Source organism: Coregonus clupeaformis, chromosome 34, assembly GCF_020615455.1.
Source record: "Coregonus clupeaformis isolate EN_2021a chromosome 34, ASM2061545v1, whole genome shotgun sequence".
In the NCBI taxonomy this organism is placed as follows: Eukaryota; Metazoa; Chordata; class Actinopteri; order Salmoniformes; family Salmonidae; genus Coregonus; species Coregonus clupeaformis.
In genome coordinates, this window is record NC_059225.1 from 2,964,967 (window position 1) to 2,985,392 (window position 20,426).

At 51.5% G+C, this 20,426-nt stretch overlaps 1 protein-coding gene across 1 annotated transcript; it reads left to right on the plus strand.

Annotated features, from left to right (window-relative positions):
• The first annotated feature begins 3,128 nt into the window (after positions 1-3,128).
• On the plus strand, positions 3,129-12,253 carry LOC121549530 (Golgi reassembly-stacking protein 1). The gene is made up of 5 exons (XM_041861325.2): positions 3,129-3,269; positions 8,757-8,837; positions 11,147-11,350; positions 11,561-11,647; positions 11,813-12,253. The coding sequence occupies exons 1-5, from the start codon at positions 3,207-3,209 to the stop codon at positions 11,945-11,947; spliced, it is 570 nt and encodes a 189-aa protein (XP_041717259.2). The 5' UTR covers positions 3,129-3,206; the 3' UTR covers positions 11,948-12,253.
• The last annotated feature ends 8,173 nt before the right edge of the window (positions 12,254-20,426 follow it).

Below are 20,426 nucleotides of genomic sequence, written 5' to 3' on the forward strand. Positions count from 1 at the left end.
AGTACTCAAGCACCTGCAGACCAGCGAGGAGGAGCAGGATAGTCTATAGAACAACTACTAGCTAGTTATAGCAGAATGAGCTGCTTTTCCTGAAAATGTTTATCTGATAAAACTACACTCTCAGAACAAAAGGTGCTATCTAGAACCTAAAATTGTTATTCGGCTGCCCCCATAGGATAACTTTTTGAAGAACCCTTGTTGGTTCCAGGTAGAACCCTTTTAGTACCAAGTACCTGGAACCAAAAAGGGTTTTACCTGGAACCAAAAAGGGTTTTACCTGGAACCAAAAAGGGTTCTACTATTGGGGACAGCCGAAGAACCCTTTTGGAACCCTTCTTTCTAAGAGTGTATCTAGTTGTTGTTGTTCTAATGCAATGTTACAATGTCACAGCTACAACATGATGATCATGTAGTCAAGCATCCGAAGACCAGCGAGGACGAGGGAAGCCTGCTTTGGATGAGCAAGCTAGAACAATAACAACCAGCTATATCAGGTAGACGTGTTCAGGAAAAGCAGGGAGAGAGCAAGCTAGTAGTAGTGACATTATTATTTGAAACCACCAAATGCGCACAATCTGTATCTGTGTTATATTTTAAGAAATAAGGCACCTCAGGGGTTTGTGGTATATGGCCAATATACCGCAGCTGAGGGCTGTTCTTATGCAAGACGCAACACAGAGTGCCTGGATACAGCCCTTAGCCGTGGTATATTGGCCATATACCACAAACCCCCAAGGTGCCTTATTGCTATTAAAAACTGGTTACCAACGTAAATACAACAGTAAACAAGTAATATTGACTCATACCCGTGGTATACGGTCTGATATACCACGGCTTGCTATCTGTCTCATGTTGTAGCGATCATCAACATGAACAAGGCTGAATTCTGTTGAATTGTCAACTGGACTAAATTCTTATTAGGAAGATGTTGCTGTTCAGAATGCCATGTTTATGACTGTTGCTGTTCACAGGAATCTCCTAATGTTATGTTGAACGAGCACCACGGATGAAGGAGGGGGAGGAAACAGACAGATACTTTCTGCCTTCACCAAGTCATACAACTCACTTTTATGATTTTATGTTGCCTTTTTTAATGTTTGCTAAAATGATGTATGTTTTGTACTGTTACTTTTTACATGCTGAAACAGTCTCACTAGTTTTGGGCTAGACTATGATCTGTAAACAGTCTCACTAGTTTTGGGCTAGACTATGATCTGTAAACAGTCTCACTAGTTTTGGGCTAGACTATGATCTGTAAACAGTCTCACTAGTTTTGGGCTAGACTATGATCTGTAAACAGTCTCACTAGTTTTGGGCTAGACTATGATCTGTAAACAGTCTCACTAGTTTTGGGCTAGACTATGATCTGTAAATGTCTACTACCCTTTAAAAAAAAGTTGTTGATGAATGAAATTAGCACAGTTTCTGAACTTGGACAATGTCAGGGAATAAGCAGGTAAATGTACAGCCTATCAATGACAAAAGAAACGGTGCAGAGGTAGCCTTAACATAACATTAGATATTTGCATTTTATGTACTGGACAGAGGGCTAAGCCAGCTATTCTCAAAACATTGGATTACCAACTTGAGCGATGACGTCTCAGTTTGCAGCACGTTTTCACATGGACATATATACACTGAACAAAAATATAAATGGAACATGTAAAGTATGAAAATGTATGCACTTACTGTAAAGTTGCTCTGGATAAGAGCATCTGCTAAATTAAATGTAAAATGTAAAGTGTTGGTGTCATATTTCATGAGCTGGTCATACCTGTATGCATTATGGGGTATATTGAGACAGAATGGGCAGTATTGAGATGTGCTTTATTATCACATGGTACCCTAGATGACAACTACACCAAACTTCCCACAGAACAAGGAGACCCATTGGAAACGTTTCATAGAGTCATCATGGATTTAGTGTAAAATCAGTCCCAGCAGCCTATTTTCAAGTTGGCCTCCACTCATTTCAATGTGGAGGAACTGAATAGATTTTTCAAAGCCATAAAGGAATAGATATTGGTGTAATAAGACCAGTAAAGACTGAAAATGTGTGTTACTGTGAGGAACATGCTGAAAGATAGACCAGAGATGTACTATATATGTATTTAGCAAAATATTACCAGAGTGTCTGCTAAATGGCGCCCCCTAATGGCCTTGACTGTGGGCGGAGGTCGGCCCCCTCCTGGGTTTCCCCAGCCCGTGCAGGGAGCTGGCTGGATGTAGTGGCGCCCCCTAATGGACTTGGCGGGGGTCGGCCCCCTCCTGGGTTTCCCCAGCCCGTGCAGGGAGCTGGCTGGATGTAGTGGCGCCCCCTAATGGACTTGGCGGGGGTCGGCCCCTTCCTGGGTTTCCCCAGCCCGTGCAGGGAGCTGGCTGGATGTAGTGGCGCTCCCTGGTGGCCATAGGTGGGAGTTAGGACCCCTCCGGGGGCAGGCCCCCCTCTCCCTGGGTAGGCCCCATCCCTCTCTGGCACTCTCCCCCGATCTCCCTAATGCAGGGAGCTGGCTGGATGTACTGCTGCCCCCTAGTGGCCATGGGCTGGGGTAGGCACCCCTCTCATGGGGTCGGGCCCCCCTCCCTGGGTCAGCCTCAGCCCTCTCTGGCCCTCTCCCCCATATCGCTGGGGAAGGGTGCTGGCTGGATGTAGTGGCGCCCCCTGGTGGCCTTGGCCAGCGGTGGGGCGTTCTCCCCTCCTTCAGAGCATCAGCCCCCATCCCCCGGGGGTCGGCCCATCCAGTCTCTGGAGCGAGACTCTAGACAGAGTCTCTGGGTTAGAGCGCTCTAATCACCTGTAAATGCACACTGGACAGGTGTAAAGAACACGTGTGAAAATGACCATAACAAGCATTCAAATCACCTGTAAACTCACACTTGACAGGTGAAAAGAAGATGACTTTTGACACTTGAAAAAAGCAAGTGAAAAATGATAATTACAAGTGTTAAGCCGTATTCCGGGTAAGACGATTTGAACCTTTTGGCTTTCCATACTAATCGAACACAGAGTGGCTTTCACATTTTTTGCTCCATGCTGTGAATCCACACCGCTCGATGCGTCTGTCAAGTCATCTCAATTTATTACTTTTGCCTGGCTGGCATACATAGTAGTTTCCGTGTGACGTGGAGGAGCTTGCTAAGACATCACATTCAAAATGACAGTACTGCTTCACTTTAGTTAAAAAAAAAAAAAACGGTAGTTTTCGATGGGCATAACTCAAAGCTCAATAGTAGCCGACGGGGGGACAAGTGGATACCATGTCCATGGGGTATGTTGCTAGTGAATGCTAGCTAGTTAACCAGTAGTGTCCTCAAGACATGCCCTTCTAATCGACTTGCTATGGCTAGTTTCCTATCATAGGGCGGTTTTTCAAGCTAGCCAGCCTAGCAAACAGTATAGTATGATGGCAAGACAGTGACCCATTAGTGTGCTGTTTTTTAAATTAATATTAATTCAGCAAAAATCAGCAACTTGGACAGCTGCCTTTTACTGAGATCTAGACTGCCTTCCGCTCTGTAACGTTATGTCTGTGATAATGAGGAGGCGCTGACACATCTGTTTTCTCGTCTGATTGGCAAACTAAATAATCCGCTATACTGTTTACAACCTATCGGTTGAGTTTTGGGACTGACTTCACACTACTTCTGCAGTGACATGTTATTAGAAGATAAAGTTATTTGGTTATGTTTATGTAATATATGTGTGTGAAGGACGCGAACCCGGGACCTCTGCCTTGCTAGCACACCTGACCGCCCTACTGAAGCGATTTACCGGTCGTCACCATGTGCCACGTATGTCATTGGATGTCATTGGATGTTAATAAGCAGTGGTCAAGCGCTATTGTTTTTAGGCGAGGGGAGTGCCAAAAACTGTCAAAGACGTCATTTCCTCAATCAACGTTTTGTACCGACAGATGTAGCCAATTGAAAAGTCAGCCTGTCATTATAGAACAGGGGATCATCAACTAGCCAATTGAAAAGCCAGCCTGTCAATATAGAACAGGGATCATCAACTAGCCAATTGAAAAGCCAGCCTGTCATTATAGAACAGGGATCATCAACTAGCCAATTGAAAAGCCAGCCTGTCATTATAGAACAGGGATCATCAACTAGCTGCTATAGAATATGGATGAAATGCATCCTCCAATTGGTCAACTAGCTGCTATAGAATATGAATGAAATGCATCCTCCAATTGGTCAACTAGCTGCTATAGAATATGGATGAAATGCATCCTCCAATTGGTCAACTAGCTGCTATAGAATATGGATGAAATGCATCCTCCAATTGGTCAACTAGCTGCTATAGAATATGAATGAAATGCATCCTCCAATTGGTCAACTAGCTGCTATAGAATATGGATGAAATGCATCCTCCAATTGGTCAACTAGCTGCTATAGAATATGAATGAAATGCATCCTCCAATTGGTCAACTAGCTGCTATAGAATATGGATGAAATGCATCCTCCAATTGGTCAACTAGCTGCTATAGAATATGAATGAAATGCATCCTCCAATTGGTCAACTAGCTGCTATAGAATATGAATGAAATGCATCCTCCAATTGGTCAACTAGCTGCTATAGAATATGAATGAAATGCATCCTCCAATTGGTCAACTAGCTGCTATAGAATATGAATGAAATGCATCCTCCAATTGGTCAACTAGCTGCTATAGAATATGAATGAAATGCATCCTCCAATTGGTCAACTAGCTGCTATAGAATATGAATGAAATGCATCCTCCAATTGGTCAACTAGCTGCTATAGAATATGAATGAAATGCATCCTCCAATTGGTCAACTAGCTGCTATAGAATATGAATGAAATCCATCCTCCAATTGCAACGTCTGCCAGTGACCACACATATTGTCTCAATAACAGTTTCTATTTTTAAAACCCTCAAACACCAAGTTAGGCGTACCTCATTTCACAATAGGTCATCGTCACTGTCAATCGTGAATGATAATTCTTCCCGTTTTACCAGTGAAACTGCATCTGAGTGCCAGTCATTTGATCTCAATCAGTTTCATGGGAATATGCATTTAGATCTTATTGAATTACTGTTTGGTGAGCGAATTAGAGCAGATGATCTCAACAAACTATTAGCCTTGTGTTATGTTTCAATCAAAGCATATATCCTGTTATCCTGTGGCCTAGTATCCTGTGGCCTAGTATCCTGTGGCCTAGTATCCTGTGGCCTAGTATCCTGTGGCCTAGTATCCTGTGGCCTGTTATCCTGTGGCCTAGTATCCTGTGGCCTGTTATCCTGTGGCCTAGTATCCTGTGGCCTAGTATCCTGTGGCCTAGTATCCTGTGGCCTAGTATCCTGTGGCCTAGTATCCTGTGGCCTAGTATCCTGTGGCCTAGTATCCTGTGGCCTGTTATCCTGTGGCCTAGTATCCTGTGGCCTAGTATCCTGTGGCCTAGTATCCTGTGGCCTAGTATCCTGTGGCCTAGTATCCTGTGGCCTAGTATCCTGTGGCCTAGTATCCTGTGGCCTAGTATCCTGTGGCCTAGTGGAATACTGTTGAGTTTTGGCGCATTATATTTTTTTGTTTGGAATATTCAGCTTCAGTTTACCATCCTAAAATGTCATTATAAATGAGGTGTTTTTGGTGTAAGGTCTACTATGCTATTACATTCGGTTCTGTTATGTAGAATACTAATGAATCATTATGTGATCTTCCAAGACATTGATTCAGCTTTGATCTTAATTTTACTGAAAGAGCACAATCATGTTCTATTTAAGCAATAAGGCCCCAGGAGGTGTGGTGTATACCACATCTAAGGGCTGTTATTAAGCACGACGCAACGTGGAGTGCCTGGATCCAGCCCTTAGCCGTGGTATATTGGCCATATACCACAGACCCCCGATGTGCCTTATTGCTATTATAAACTGGTTACCGACGTAATTAGAGCAGTAAAAATACATGTTTTGTCATACCCATGGTAGACGGTCTGATATACCATGGCTGACAGCCAATCAGCATTCAGAGCTCGAACCACCCAGTTTCTAATTGTGATTATAATAAGTGATGTGCGTGATTATTAGGCGTAGGCTGCAGATCGTGATGAGATGTCATTTGAAGTGATTGGAGTCGCCCTTAAAGGGACGGGAGGGACAGCGGCAGGATCGCCCAATAACGTTAAAGAAGTCAAACCAACTTGTGGTGCTGAAGGATAGCTCTGCCGTTCGGCCAGTTCAGGAACAAACATCAATAGTTTACAGTAGACCTATACCCTATTAGGCATAAGACTACATGGTGTAGCTATTGGTAGGCACAAAGCCTACAGTTCATCATTCACTCCCCCACCGTATTGGTAGGCTATAGCCTAATGTAAATACAAATACATATAGCTTTAATATCATGGCGCTGTTTACGAGGAGAGCTTTATTGTGAGTAGGCAATTCATTGTATAGCTTACACACTGCATCATAAATAAGCTTTGATTGGTTAGCTTGAACACATGGCTACAATATACCCTATTACAGAATACAAGAGAACAGAGAGCAACGATCCATTCGTATAATTTATTTGCATAGATTAAACATGCTATTAAATCAATTGACCAAGTATTGAACGTAAATCATTACTACGTAGAATGGCAGGAAATTCGTTTTTAAAACAGCCATCTAATCAAGCTTTTGGTGTGGTGTATTCATGCATCTCAATAAACTATAAGCTAAATGCATCATTACCTCCAACTTGGCCCAGTTCACATTTCCAGTTGCCCACCCTGACATACCAATGGGTCCTGCGTCTCAACCAACAGCCAATATAGGCTAAATATCCACAGCAGGGCTACAGGAACTTCCAGAGAGGGTCAGGCTCCTTGGGCGTTCCAGAGAGGGTCAGGCTCCTTGGGCGTTCCAGAGAGGGTCAGGCTCCTTGGGCGTTCCAGAGAGGGTCAGGCTCCTTGGGCGTTCCAGAGAGGGTCAGGCTCCTTGGGCGTTCCAGAGAGGGTCAGGCTCCTTGGTCGTTCCAGAGAGGGTCAGGCTCCTTGGGCGTTCCAGAGAGGGTCAGGCTCCTTGGGCGTTCCAGAGAGGGTCAGGCTCCTTGGGCGTTCCAGAGAGGGTCAGGCTCCTTGGGCGTTCCAGAGAGGGTCAGGCTCCTTGGGCGTTCCAGAGGGGTCAGGCTCCTTGGGGCGCTCCAGAGAGCGTCAGGCTCCTTGGGCGTTCCAGAGAGGGTCAGGCTCCTTGGGCATTCCAGAGAGGGTCAGGCTCCTTGGGCGTTCCAGAGAGGGTCAGGCTCCTTGGGCGTTCCAGAGAGGGTCAGGCTCCTTGGGCGTTCCAGAGAGGGTCAGGCTCCTTGGGCGCTCCAGAGAGGGTCAGGCTCCTTGGCCTTTGCAGCGGCCACTCTGGTTTGGATGTCCTCGGCAGAATGTGTCACTGTAACCAAGTGGTCACATGTCATTCTAGGTTCCACTGTGCAAGAGGGATCCATGGAGTTTTATGAACATCAATGCAGACACACAGTGAATTTTCTTTCAATGTTCTGATTGGTCAAAGTGAAGAAAGAGAAGACACCTCTATTTACCTCACATAGACTACAGTTCTTCATCATTCATCATCATCATCACTCCCCCACCAGAGAGAAGACACCTCCACAGTTCTTCAGGCTGCTATACATATTTATTTGGTTTGTCATTCTATCATTTCAGATGGAATTTTAGTGCTAATTAAATATAATTTATTTAGAAGTTATCAGAATACATTTTCCAGAAATAGTTTTACCAGCTCTGTGTATTCTGAAAGTGAAAAGATGAGGGAGCGCTGCTCCTCGGTGCTCTGGCAGTACCACACCCCTGCTAAGAAGGTGCAGTTCTGTAATCTGCAGACTGCACACCCCTGCTAAGAAGGTGCAGTTCTGTAATCTGCAGACTGCAATTCCCCAAATCATCACAGTGCTGCGCTAGAGTACCGTAACCAGAGAGGATGGAACCAATGACTGTATATATGGATGGACAAAGCCATGGATCACGTGGCACCATTCATTCCTATGTGAAGAGTCAATAGTGCATTGAAGCCAAATGAAGCTGGCGTCTCATGGAGACACAACCCGTCCCGTGTAGCTCAGTTGGTAGAGCATGGTGCTTGCAACGCCAGGGTTGTGGGTTCGATTCCCACAGGAGGCCAGTATGAAAGATGTATGCACTCAGTAACTGTAAGTCGCTCTGGATAAGAGCGTCTGCTAAATGACTAAAATGTAAATAACATGCACAGTTTGAGCAACTCCTTGACGTGACGTTGCAGGCTAGCTCAGTGCTGCCCCCTCTCGTTGAGTAACTCAAGTTAAAGGCTGACCGGGGTACTGCAGGGTGCCATTAGCAACTCAATTATCCTTAGAACTTCTGTTTGCGAATTTTGTTTAAAATAATCAGTTGAAGGACATACATCTGGTGTGTTAGAAGCAATTTTTTGGTACTATGATTGTCTTCAAATTGTGTATTTATTTACACCAAGATTGACCACGGAGATTGCCATTTTTCAGTTCACTATCCAATCTTCTGCTAACAATTCCAGCAGTACCCCGGTTGGCCTAGAACCTCCGTGGCTTCAATGAGAGGGGCCAGTCGGTCTCCCCTGCAATGAGAGGGGCCAGTCGGTCTCCCCTGCAATGAGAGGGGCCAGTCGGTCTCCCCTGCAATGAGAGGGGCCAGTCGGTCTCCCCTGCAATGAGAGGGGCCAGTCGGTCTCCCCTGCATGAAACCTACTGTCAAATATATAACTTATTAGGCTACTCTATTTAATTCCAGATCCAAGAGAACTCTCCTGCACACAGTGCTGGTTTGGAGCCATTATTTGACTTCATCCTGTCAATAGGAAACACCAGACTGGTGAGTTACGGGGAGTTACGGGGAGTTACGGGGAGTTATGGGGAGTTATGGGGACAGAGGTATCCAGGGGACAGAGGTATCCTGGGGACAGAGGTATCCTGGGGACAGAGGTATTCTGGGGACAGAGGTATCCTGGGGACAGAGGTATCCTGGGGACAGAGGTATCCTGGGGACAGAGGTATCCTGGGGACAGAGGTATCCTGGGGACAGAGGTATTCTGGGGACAGAGGTATCCTGGGGACAGAGGTATTCTGAGGACAGAGGTATTCTGGGGACAGAGGTATCCAGGGGACAGAGGTATCCTGGGGACAGAGGTATCCTGGGGACAGAGGTATTCTGGGGACAGAGGTATCCTGGGGACAGAGGTATCCTGGGGACAGAGGTATCCTGGGGACAGAGGTATCCTGGGGACAGAGGTATCCTGGGGACAGAGGTATTCTGGGGACAGAGGTATCCTGGGGACAGAGGTATTCTGAGGACAGAGGTATTCTGGGGACAGAGGTATCCTGGGGACAGAGGTATTCTGGGGACAGAGGTATCCTGGGGACAGAGGTATCCTGGGGACAGAGGTATCCTGGGGACAGAGGTATCCTGGGGACAGAGGTATTCTGGGGACAGAGGTATTCTGGGGACAGAGGTATCCTGGGGACAGAGGTATCCTGGGGACAGAGGTATCCTGGGGACAGAGGTATCCTGGGGACAGAGGTATCCTGAGGACAGAGGTATCCTGGGGACAGAGGTATCCTGGGGACAGAGGTATTCTGGGGACAGAGGTATCCTGGGGACAGAGGTATCCTGGGGACAGAGGTATTCTGGGGACAGAGGTATTCTGAGGACAGAGGTATCCTGGGGACAGAGGTATTCTGGGGACAGAGGTATTCTGGGGACAGAGGTATCCTGGGGACAGAGGTATCCTGGGGACAGAGGTATTCTGGGGACAGAGGTATCCTGGGGACAGAGGTATCCTGGGGACAGAGGTATCCTGGGGACAGAGGTATTCTGGGGACAGAGGTATTCTGAGGACAGAGGTATTCTGGGGACAGAGGTATTCTGGGGACAGAGGTATCCTGGGGACAGAGGTATTCTGGGGCCAGAGGTATCCTGGGGACAGAGGTATCCTGGGGACAGAGGTATCCTGGGGACAGAGGTATCCTGGGGACAGAGGTATCCTGGGGACAGAGGTATCCAGGGGACAGAGGTATCCTGGGGACAGAGGTATCCTGGGGACAGAGGTATCCTGGGGACAGAGGTATCCTTTTACATCTATAACATACTTTTCTCATCCCTTTGGTATTTGGTATAATATACATTAATAAAAAAAAAAACAGAAGTTGGACGTTATGGAATAAAACAACCATTGTAATATAATAGGTATTCTCTTTCACAGACTGTATCAACAGTGTAGCTCAGTTGGTAGAGCATGGCGGTTGCAACGCCAGGGTTGTGGGTTCGATTCCCACGGGGGGCTGGTATGAAAATGCATGCACTCACTAACTGTAAGTCGCTCTGGATAAGAGCGTCTGCTAAATGACGTAAATGTAACAGGAACAGGTGTAGCCAGCCTGTCACTGTTTCTTTATGAACAGGTGTGTGGCCAGCCTGTCACTGTTTCTTTATGAACAGGTGTGTAGCCAGCCTGTCACTGTTTCTTTATGAACAGGTGTGTGGCCAGCCTGTCACTGTTTCTTTATGAACAGGTGTGTAGCCAGCCTGTCACTGTTTCTTTATGAACAGGTGTAGCCAGCCTGTCACTGTTTCTTTATGAACAGGTGTGTGGCCAGCCTGTCACTGTTTCTTTATGAACAGGTGTGTGGCCAGCCTGTCACTGTTTCTTTATGAACAGGTGTGTAGCCAGCCTGTCACTGTTTCTTTATGAACAGGTGTAGCCAGACTGTCACTGTTTCTTTATGAACAGGTGTGTAGCCAGCCTGTCACTGTTTCTTTATGAACAGGTGTGTGGCCAGCCTGTCACTGTTTCTTTATGAACAGGTGTGGGCCAGCCTGTCACTGTTTCTTTATGAACAGGTGTGTGGCCAGCCTGTCACTGTTTCTTTATGAACAGGTGTGTAGCCAGCCTGTCACTGTTTCTTTATGAACAGGTGTGTGGCCAGCCTGTCACTGTTTCTTTATGAACAGGTGTGTGGCCAGCCTGTCACTGTTTCTTTATGAACAGGTGTGTAGCCAGCCTGTCACTGTTTCTTTATGAACAGGTGTGTGGCCAGCCTGTCACTGTTTCTTTATGAACAGGTGTGTGGGTACTGTGTACTCCTGCTGACAGCTGTTTTCGCCCTCTCCTCCGCTCACTCCAGAACAGAGAGAATGACCTGCTGAAGGACCTTCTGAAGGCCAACGTGGAGAAGGCAGTGAGGCTGGAGGTGTGGAGCACTAAGGCTCGACGGGTCAGAGAGCTGGAGGTGGTCCCCAGCAACATGTGGGGGGGGCAGGGGCTCCTGGGGGCCTCTGTGCGCTTCTGCAGCTTCCAGGGAGCCAATGAGAACGTCTGGCACGTCCTGGTGAGTTAGGACAAGTCACAGAGGGGCCTCTGTTGTTGCTTTGTGATCATAGATTTTTTACATAGAATTCATGTAGCTTCATTTATAGGACTTTAAAGGCTTTTTACACGTCAGACACCACATCATAAACCTCTGGGATTAAATAGGTATGAATGTTTTTTTCCATAGGTTTGTAAAATCTGAAATGACAACTTCTTCCTTTTCTTTCAGGATGTAGAATCTAATTCCCCAGCAGCATTGGCTGGTTTGCAGGCACATCAAGACTTCATTGTTGGAGCGGACCAGGTGTTGCAAGATGTACGATTAAGACCAGTAACCTATAGTTTGCATGGAAAATCAACTTCACCAAATATCCACCACTTTTTCTAAGTTAGAAATTGCTGAAATATATGTTGTTGTTCATTGTTGGCTGGCATGTTTTTCTTCCCAGTTTGTCTATGATTGTGTTGTTTCACTCTGCAGTCTGAGGACTTGTTCTCCCTGATCAAGAGCAGCGAGGGCAAGCCTCTGAAGCTGCTGGTCTACAACACTCTGACAGACCTCTGTAGAGAGCTGGTGGTTACCCCTAACGGAGCCTGGGGCGGAGAGGGCAGGTAAGCCACTCTCCACTCTGAGAGACCTCTGTAGAGAGCCGGTGGTTACCCCTAACGGAGCCTGGGGCGGAGAGGGCAGGTAAGCCACTCTCCACTCTGACAGACCTCTGTAGAGAGCCGGTGGTTACCCCTAACGGAGCCTGGGGCGGAGAGGGCAGGTAAGCCACTCTCCACTCTGAGAGACCTCTGTAGAGAGCCGGTGGTTACCCCTAACGGAGCCTGGGGCGGAGAGGGCAGGTAAGCCACTCTCCACTCTGAGAGACCTCTGTAGAGAGCTGGTGGTCACCCCTAACGGAGCCTGGGGCGGAGAGGGCAGGTAAGCCACTCTGACAGACCTCTGTAGAGAGCTGGTGGTTACCCCTAACGGAGCCTGGGGCGGAGAGGGCAGGTAAGCCACTCTCATGACAGACCTCTGTAGAGAGCCGGTGGTTACCCCTAACGCAGCCTGGGGCGGAGAGGGCAGGTAAGCCACTCTCCACTCTGGACAGACCTCTGTAGAGAGCTGGTGGTTACCCCCTAACGGAGCCTGGGCGGAGAGGGCAGGTAAGCCACTCTCCACTCTGACAGACCTCTGTAGAGAGCCGGTGGTTACCCCTAACGGAGCCTGGGGCGGAGAGGGCAGGTAAGCCACTCTCCACTCTGAGAGACCTCTGTAGAGAGCCGGTGGTTACCCCCTAACGGAGCCTGGGGGCGGAGAGGGCAGGTAAGCCACTCTCCACTCTGACAGACCTCTGTAGAGAGCCGGTGGTTACCCCTAACGGAGCCTGGGGCGGAGAGGGCAGGTAAGCCACTCGACAGACCTCTGTAGAGAGCCGGTGGTTACCCCTAATGCAGCCTGGGGCGGAGAGGGCAGGTAAGCCACTCTCCACTCTGACAGACCTCTGTAGAGAGCTGGTGGTTACCCCTAACGGAGCCTGGGGCGGAGAGGGCAGGTAAGCCACTCTGACAGACCTCTGTAGAGAGCCGGTGGTTACCCCCTAACGGAGCCTGGGGCGGAGAGGGCAGGTAAGCTCACTCTCCACTCTGACAGACCTCTGTAGAGAGCCGGTGGTTACCCCTAACGGAGCCTGGGGCGGAGAGGGCAGGTAAGCCACTCTCCACTCTGAGAGACCTCTGTAGAGAGCCGGTGGTTACCCCCTAACGCAGCCTGGGGCGGAGAGGGCAGGTAAGCCACTCTCCACTCTGACAGACCTCTGTAGAGAGCCGGTGGTTACCCCTAACGGAGCCTGGGGCGGAGAGGGCAGGTAAGCCACTCTGACAGACCTCTGTAGAGAGCCGGTGGTTACCCCCTAACGGAGCCTGGGGCGGAGAGGGCAGGTAAGCCACTCTGACAGACCTCTGTAGAGAGCCGGTGGTTACCCCTAACGGAGCCTGGGGCGGAGAGGGCAGGTAAGCCACTCTCCACTCTGACAGACCTCTGTAGAGAGCAGGTGGTGACCCCTAATGCAGCCTGGGGCGGAGAGGGCAGGTAAGCCACTCTCCACTCTGACAGACCTCTGTAGAGAGCCGGTGGTTACCCCTAACGGAGCCTGGGGCGGAGAGGGCAGGTAAGCCACTCTCCACTCTGACAGACCTCTGTAGAGAGCCGGTGGTTACCCCTAACGGAGCCTGGGGCGGAGAGGGCAGGTAAGCCACTCTCCACTCTGACAGACCTCTGTAGAGAGCCGGTGGTTACCCCAACGGAGCCTGGGGGCGGAGAGGGCAGGTAAGCCACTCTCCACTCTGACAGACCTCCGTAGAGAGCCGGTGGTTACCCCTAACGGAGCCTGGGGCGGAGAGGGCAGGTAAGCCACTCTCCACTCTGACAGACCTCTGTAGAGAGCCGGTGGTTACCCCTAACGGAGCCTGGGGCGGAGAGGGCAGGTAAGCCACTCTGACAGACCTCTGTAGAGAGCCGGTGGTTACCCCTAACGGAGCCTGGGGGCGGAGAGGGCAGGTAAGCCACTCTGACAGACCTCTGTAGAGAGCCGGTGGTTACCCCCTAACGGAGCCTGGGGCGGAGAGGGCAGGTAAGCCACTCTGACAGACCTCTGTAGAGAGCCGGTGGTTACCCCTAACGGAGCCTGGGGCGGAGAGGGCAGTAAGCCACTCTGACAGACCTCTGTAGAGAGCCGGTGGTTACCCCTAATGCAGCCTGGGGGCGGAGAGGGCAGGTAAGCCACTCTCCACTCTGAGAAACCTCTGTAGAGAGCCGGTGGTTACCCCTAACGGAGCCTGGGGCGAGAGGGCAGGTAAGCCACTCTGACAGACCTCTGTAGAGAGCCGGTGGTTACCCCTAACGGAGCCTGGGGCGGAGAGGGCAGGTAAGCCACTCTCCACTCTGACAGACCTCTGTAGAGAGCCGGTGGTTACCCCCTAACGGAGCCTGGGGGCGGAGAGGGCAGGTAAGCCACTCTGACAGACCTCTGTAGAGAGCCGGTGGTTACCCCTAACGGAGCCTGGGGCGGGAGAGGGCAGGTAAGCCACTCTGACAGACCTCTGTAGAGAGCCGGTGGTTACCCCTAACGGAGCCTGGGGCGGAGAGGGCAGGTAAGCCACTCTGACAGACCTCTGTAGAGAGCCGGTGGTTACCCCTAACGGAGCCTGGGGCGGAGAGGGCAGGTAAGCCACTCTCCACTCTGACAGACCTCTGTAGAGAGCTGGCGGTTACCCCTAACGGAGCCTGGGGCGGAGAGGGCAGGTAAGCCACTCTCCACTCTGACAGACCTCTGTAGAGAGCTGGTGGTTACCCCTAACGGAGCCTGGGGCGGAGAGGGCAGGTAAGCCACTCTGACAGACCTCTGTAGAGAGCCGGTGGTTACCCCTAACGGAGCCTGGGGCGGAGAGGGCAGGTAAGCCACTCTCCACTCTGACAGACCTCTGTAGAGAGCCGGTGGTTACCCCTAACGGAGCCTGGGGCGGAGAGGGCAGGTAAGCCACTCTGACAGACCTCTGTAGAGAGCAGGTGGTTACCCCTAACGGAGCCTGGGGCGGAGAGGGCAGGTAAGCCACTCTCCACTCTGACAGACCTCTGTAGAGAGCCGGTGGTTACCCCTAACGGAGCCTGGGGCGGAGAGGGCAGGTAAGCCACTCGACAGACCTCTGTAGAGAGCCGGTGGTTACCCTAACGGAGCCTGGGGCGGAGAGGGCAGGTAAGCCACTCTCCACTCTGACAGACCTCTGTAGAGAGCTGGTGGTTACCCTCAACGGAGCCTGGGGCGGAGAGGGCAGGTAAGCCACTCTCCACTCTGACAGACCTCTGTAGAGAGCTGGTGGTTACCCCTAACGGAGCCTGGGGCGGAGAGGGCAGGTAAGCTACTCTGACAGACCTCTGTAGAGAGCTGGTGGTTACCTAACGGAGCCTGGGGCGGAGAGGGCAGGTAAGCCACTCTCCACTCTGAGAGACCTCTGTAGAGAGCCGGTGGTTACCCCTAACGGAGCCTGGGGCGGAGAGGGCAGGTAAGCCACTCTCCACTCTGACAGACCTCTGTAGAGAGCCGGTGGTTACCCCAACGGAGCCTGGGGCGGAGAGGGCAGGTAAGCCACTCTGACAGACCTCTGTAGAGAGCCGGTGGTTACCCCTAACGGAGCCTGGGGCGGAGAGGGCAGGTAAGCCACTCTGACAGACCTCTGTAGAGAGCCGGTGGTTACCCCTAACGGAGCCTGGGGCGGAGAGGGCAGGTAAGCCACTCTGACAGACCTCTGTAGAGAGCCGGTGGTTACCCCTAACGGAGCCTGGGGCGGAGAGGGCAGGTAAGCTACTCTGACAGACCTCTGTAGAGAGCCGGTGGTTACCCCTAACGGAGCCTGGGGCGGAGAGGGCAGGTAAGCCACTCTCCACTCTGACAGACCTCTGTAGAGAGCAGGTGGTGACCCCTAATGCAGCCTGGGGCGGAGAGGGCAGGTAAGCCACTCTCCACTCTGACAGACCTCTGTAGAGAGCAGGTGGTTACCCCTAACGGAGCCTGGGGCGGAGAGGGCAGGTAAGCCACTCTCCACTCTGACAGACCTTTGTAGAGAGCCGGTGGTTACCCCTAACGGAGCCTGGGGCGGAGAGGGCAGGTAAGCCACTCTCCACTCTGACAGACCTCTGTAGAGAGCCGGTGGTTACCCTAACGGAGCCTGGGGCGGAGAGGGCAGGTAAGCCACTCTCCACTCTGAGAGACCTCTGTAGAGAGCCGGTGGTTACCCCTAACGGAGCCTGGGGCGGAGAGGGCAGGTAAGCCACTCTCCACTCTGACAGACCTCTGTAGAGAGCCGGTGGTTACCCCTAACGGAGCCTGGGGCGGAGAGGGCAGGTAAGCCACTCTCCACTCTGAGAGACCTCTGTAGAGAGCCGGTGGTTACCCCTAACGCAGCCTGGGGCGGAGAGGGCAGGTAAGCCACTCTCCACTCTGACAGACCTCTGTAGAGAGCCGGTGGTTACCCCTAACGGAGCCTGGGGCGGAGAGGGCAGGTAAGCCACTCTGACAGACCTCTGTAGAGAGCCGGTGGTTACCCCTAACGGAGCCTGGGGCGGAGAGGGCAGGTAAGCCACTCTCCACTCTGAGAGACCTCTGTAGAGAGCCGGTGGTCACCCCTAACGGAGCCTGGGGCGGAGAGGGCAGGTAAGCCACTCTGACAGACCTCTGTAGAGAGCCGGTGGTTACCCCTAACGGAGCCTGGGGCGGAGAGGGCAGGTAAGCCACTCTGACAGACCTCTGTAGAGAGCCGGTGGTTACCCCTAACGGAGCCTGGGGCGGAGAGGGGGCAGGTAAGCCACTCTCCACTCTGACAGACCTCTGTAGAGAGCTGGCGGTTACCCCTAACGGAGCCTGGGGCGGAGAGGGCAGGTAAGCCACTCTGACAGACCTCTGTAGAGAGCCGGTGGTTACCCCTAACGGAGCCTGGGGCGGAGAGGGCAGGTAAGCCACTCTGACAGACCTCTGTAGAGAGCAGGTGGTTACCCCTAACGGAGCCTGGGGCGGAGAGGGCAGGTAAGCCACTCTGACAGACCTCTGTAGAGAGCCGGTGGTTACCCCTAACGGAGCCTGGGGCGGAGAGGGCAGGTAAGCCACTCTCCACTCTGACAGACCTCTGTAGATAGCTGGCGGTTACCCCTAACGGAGCCTGGGGCGGAGAGGGCAGGTAAGCCACTCTGACAGACCTCTGTAGAGAGCCGGTGGTTACCCCTAACGGAGCCTGGGGCGGAGAGGGCAGGTAAGCCACTCTCCACTCTGACAGACCTCTGTAGAGAGCCGGTGGTTACCCCTAACGGAGCCTGGGGCGGAGAGGGCAGGTAAGCCACTCTGACAGACCTCTGTAGAGAGCCGGTGGTTACCCCTAACGGAGCCTGGGGCGGAGAGGGCAGGTAAGCCACTCTCCACTCTGAGAGACCTCTGTAGAGAGCCGGTGGTTACCCCTAACGGAGCCTGGGGCGGAGAGGGCAGGTAAGCCACTCTGACAGACCTCTGTAGAGAGCTGGTGGTTACCCCTAACGGAGCCTGGGGCGGAGAGGGCAGGTAAGCCACTCTCCACTCTGACAGACCTCTGTAGAGAGCTGGTGGTTACCCCTAACGGAGCCTGGGGCGGAGAGGGCAGGTAAGCCACTCTCCACTCTGACAGACCTCTGTAGAGAGCCGGTGGTTACCCCTAATGCAGCCTGGGGCGGAGAGGGCAGGTAAGCCACTCAGACAGACCTCTGTAGAGAGCCGGTGGTTACCCCTAACGGAGCCTGGGGCGGAGAGGGCAGGTAAGCCACTCAGACAGACCTCTGTAGAGAGCTGGTGGTTACCCCTAACGGAGCCTGGGGCGGAGAGGGCAGGTAAGCCACTCTCCACTCTGACAGACCTCTGTAGAGAGCCGGTGGTTACCCCTAATGCAGCCTGGGGCGGAGAGGGCAGGTAAGCCACTCTCCACTCTGACAGACCTCTGTAGAGAGCTGGTGGTTACCCCTAACGGAGCCTGGGGCGGAGAGGGCAGGTAAGCCACTCTCCACTCTGACAGACCTCTGTAGAGAGCAGGTGGTTACCCCTAACGGAGCCTGGGGCGGAGAGGGCAGGTAAGCCACTCTGACAGACCTCTGTAGAGAGCCTGGGGCGGAGAGGGCAGGTAAGCCACTCTCCACTCTGACAGACCTCTGTAGAGAGCCTGGGGCGGAGAGGGCAGGTAAGCCACTCTCCACTCTGACAGACCTCTGTAGAGAGCCTGGGGCGGAGAGGGCAGGTAAGCCACTCTCCACTCTGACAGACCTCTGTAGAGAGCCGGTGGTTACCCCTAACGGAGCCTGGGGCGGAGAGGGCAGGTAAGCCACTCTCCACTCTGACAGACCTCTGTAGAGAGCAGGTGGTTACCGCTAACGCAGCCTGGGGCGGAGAGGGCAGGTAAGCCACTCTCCACTCTGACAGACCTCTGTAGAGAGCCGGCGGTTACCCCTAACGGAGCCTGGGGCGGAGAGGGCAGGTAAGCCACTCTGACAGACCTCTGTAGAGAGCCGGTGGTTACCCCTAACGGAGCCTGGGGCGGAGAGGGCAGGTAAGCCACTCTCCACTCTGACAGACCTCTGTAGAGAGCAGGTGGTTACCCCTAACGGAGCCTGGGGCGGAGAGGGCAGGTAAGCCACTCTGACAGACCTCTGTAGAGAGCCGGTGGTTACCCCTAACGGAGCCTGGGGCGGAGAGGGCAGGTAAGCCACTCTGACAGACCTCTGTAGAGAGCCGGTGGTTACCCCTAACGGAGCCTGGGGCGGAGAGGGCAGGTAAGCCACTCTCCACTCTGAGAGACCTCTGTAGAGAGCCGGTGGTTACCCCTAACGGAGCCTGGGGCGGAGAGGGCAGGTAAGCCACTCTCCACTCTGACAGACCTCTGTAGAGAGCCGGTGGTTACCCCTAACGGAGCCTGGGGCGGAGAGGGCAGGTAAGCCACTCTCCACTCTGACAGACCTCTGTAGAGAGCCGGTGGTTACCCCTAACGGAGCCTGGGGCGGAGAGGGCAGGTAAGCCACTCTGACAGACCTCTGTAGAGAGCAGGTGGTTACCCCTAACGGAGCCTGGGGCGGAGAGGGCAGGTAAGCCACTCTCCACTCAGACAGACCGCTTTTAGGAGCGAATGTTGTTGTCTGAATATCCCCGCTCCCTTTTTTACATCCCGCAACAACCCTAAGCATGGGTATATTCACAATATACCACACCCCCTCCAGGCTTATTGTGTAATTCTATCTCAGCTTAGGCTGTGGTATTGGATATGGCTACTTGCACCGAATCCCAAGCCGTCCTGTTGACCTGAACAGGCATGGGGCACTTCCTTCACCTACACCTGATGACAACAGCAGGACCCAAGAGATGCGTGTTGGCCACCACACTGAGGTAAACACCTTCACATCTCACCTCCTAGATCCTTTAAGACTAGACAGTTTCACTGATGGTTGATAAACGGCTATGATTTATTTGAGATAAATATGATAGATTTTCATTGAATACCCCAAGTGTATTTAGAATAATATCTATCTATGTTTATTTAAACTTTTATTCATCTAAGAAGACCCTTTGAGGTCAGAAGACCTATTTTATGATGGAGGCCAAATACATGTGAATTTTTGTAGCACGTGTTTTCTGTCCGTCATCTCAGGTGGCCTTAACCTCTCCATCGGGTGAAGAAGTGTTGAGTCTGCAGCAGCCCCTCCAGGTCCCCGCTCTGCCTCTACCTCCTCCCATCCAGAGAGTCATGGACCCAGGTAACCTTCTACTCAGGAAATAATAGAATCATTAGGGCCGGTTTCCCAGACACAGATTAAGCCTAGCCCTGGACTAAATGGCTCTTTAAATTGAGAATATTAATTCATTGCGAATGCTGTTTAAACCTGGACTAGGTTTCATCTGTGTCTGGGATTCCGGCCATAAAACGTGTGTTTTTTTGTTGTGTTTTCTGGGTATCTGTGTTAAAGGACTCCCCCAGAGGAAGTTGCCGCCACTATTTTGATGTAATTTCCTGTCCTAGAGATGAAATGCACGTTTAAGTTCCATCTACGAAGAATAACAAAGGCTACTTACACATATTCACGAATTGGATGTGGGAATTTCCACATGGAGTTGTTAAACATCAACAACTAGGGCGCTGACAGCTGTCAGTGTAGTTAGCTAGCATGCTAACCTTATCTAGCTAGCTATGTGGATAACCATATCTGTCTAGTTAATGTTATGTTGTTGATGTTTGTTTTTAACTACACCATATTCAAAAGATTAGCCAGCTGGCTCAATGGCTGATTCTGGAGCTGGATTTGTCATAAGCATTGATTTAGGGAAAACTTCCACACAGATGGAAACCCCTGGCCTATCTTTGACTTCACCACAGATGGAAACCACTGGCCTATCTTTGACTTCACCACAGATGGAAACCACTGGCCTATCTTTGACTTCACCACAGATGGAAACCACTGGCCTATCTTTGACTTCACCACAGATGGAAACCACTGGCCTATCTTTGACTTCCACACAGATGGAAACCACTGGCCTATCTTTGACTTCACC

Excerpts from the sequence above, each read along its gene's own strand:
- LOC121549530 (XM_041861325.2), top strand. The coding sequence starts at position 3,207 with ATGGGCATAACTCAAAGCTCAATAGTAGCCGACGGGGGGACAAGTGGA. Across the intron at positions 3,270-8,756 it reads GTGGATACCATGTCCATGGG|ATCCAAGAGAACTCTCCTGC; the intron begins GTATGTTGCTAG and ends ATTTAATTCCAG. Across the intron at positions 8,838-11,146 it reads CAATAGGAAACACCAGACTG|AACAGAGAGAATGACCTGCT; the intron begins GTGAGTTACGGG and ends CGCTCACTCCAG.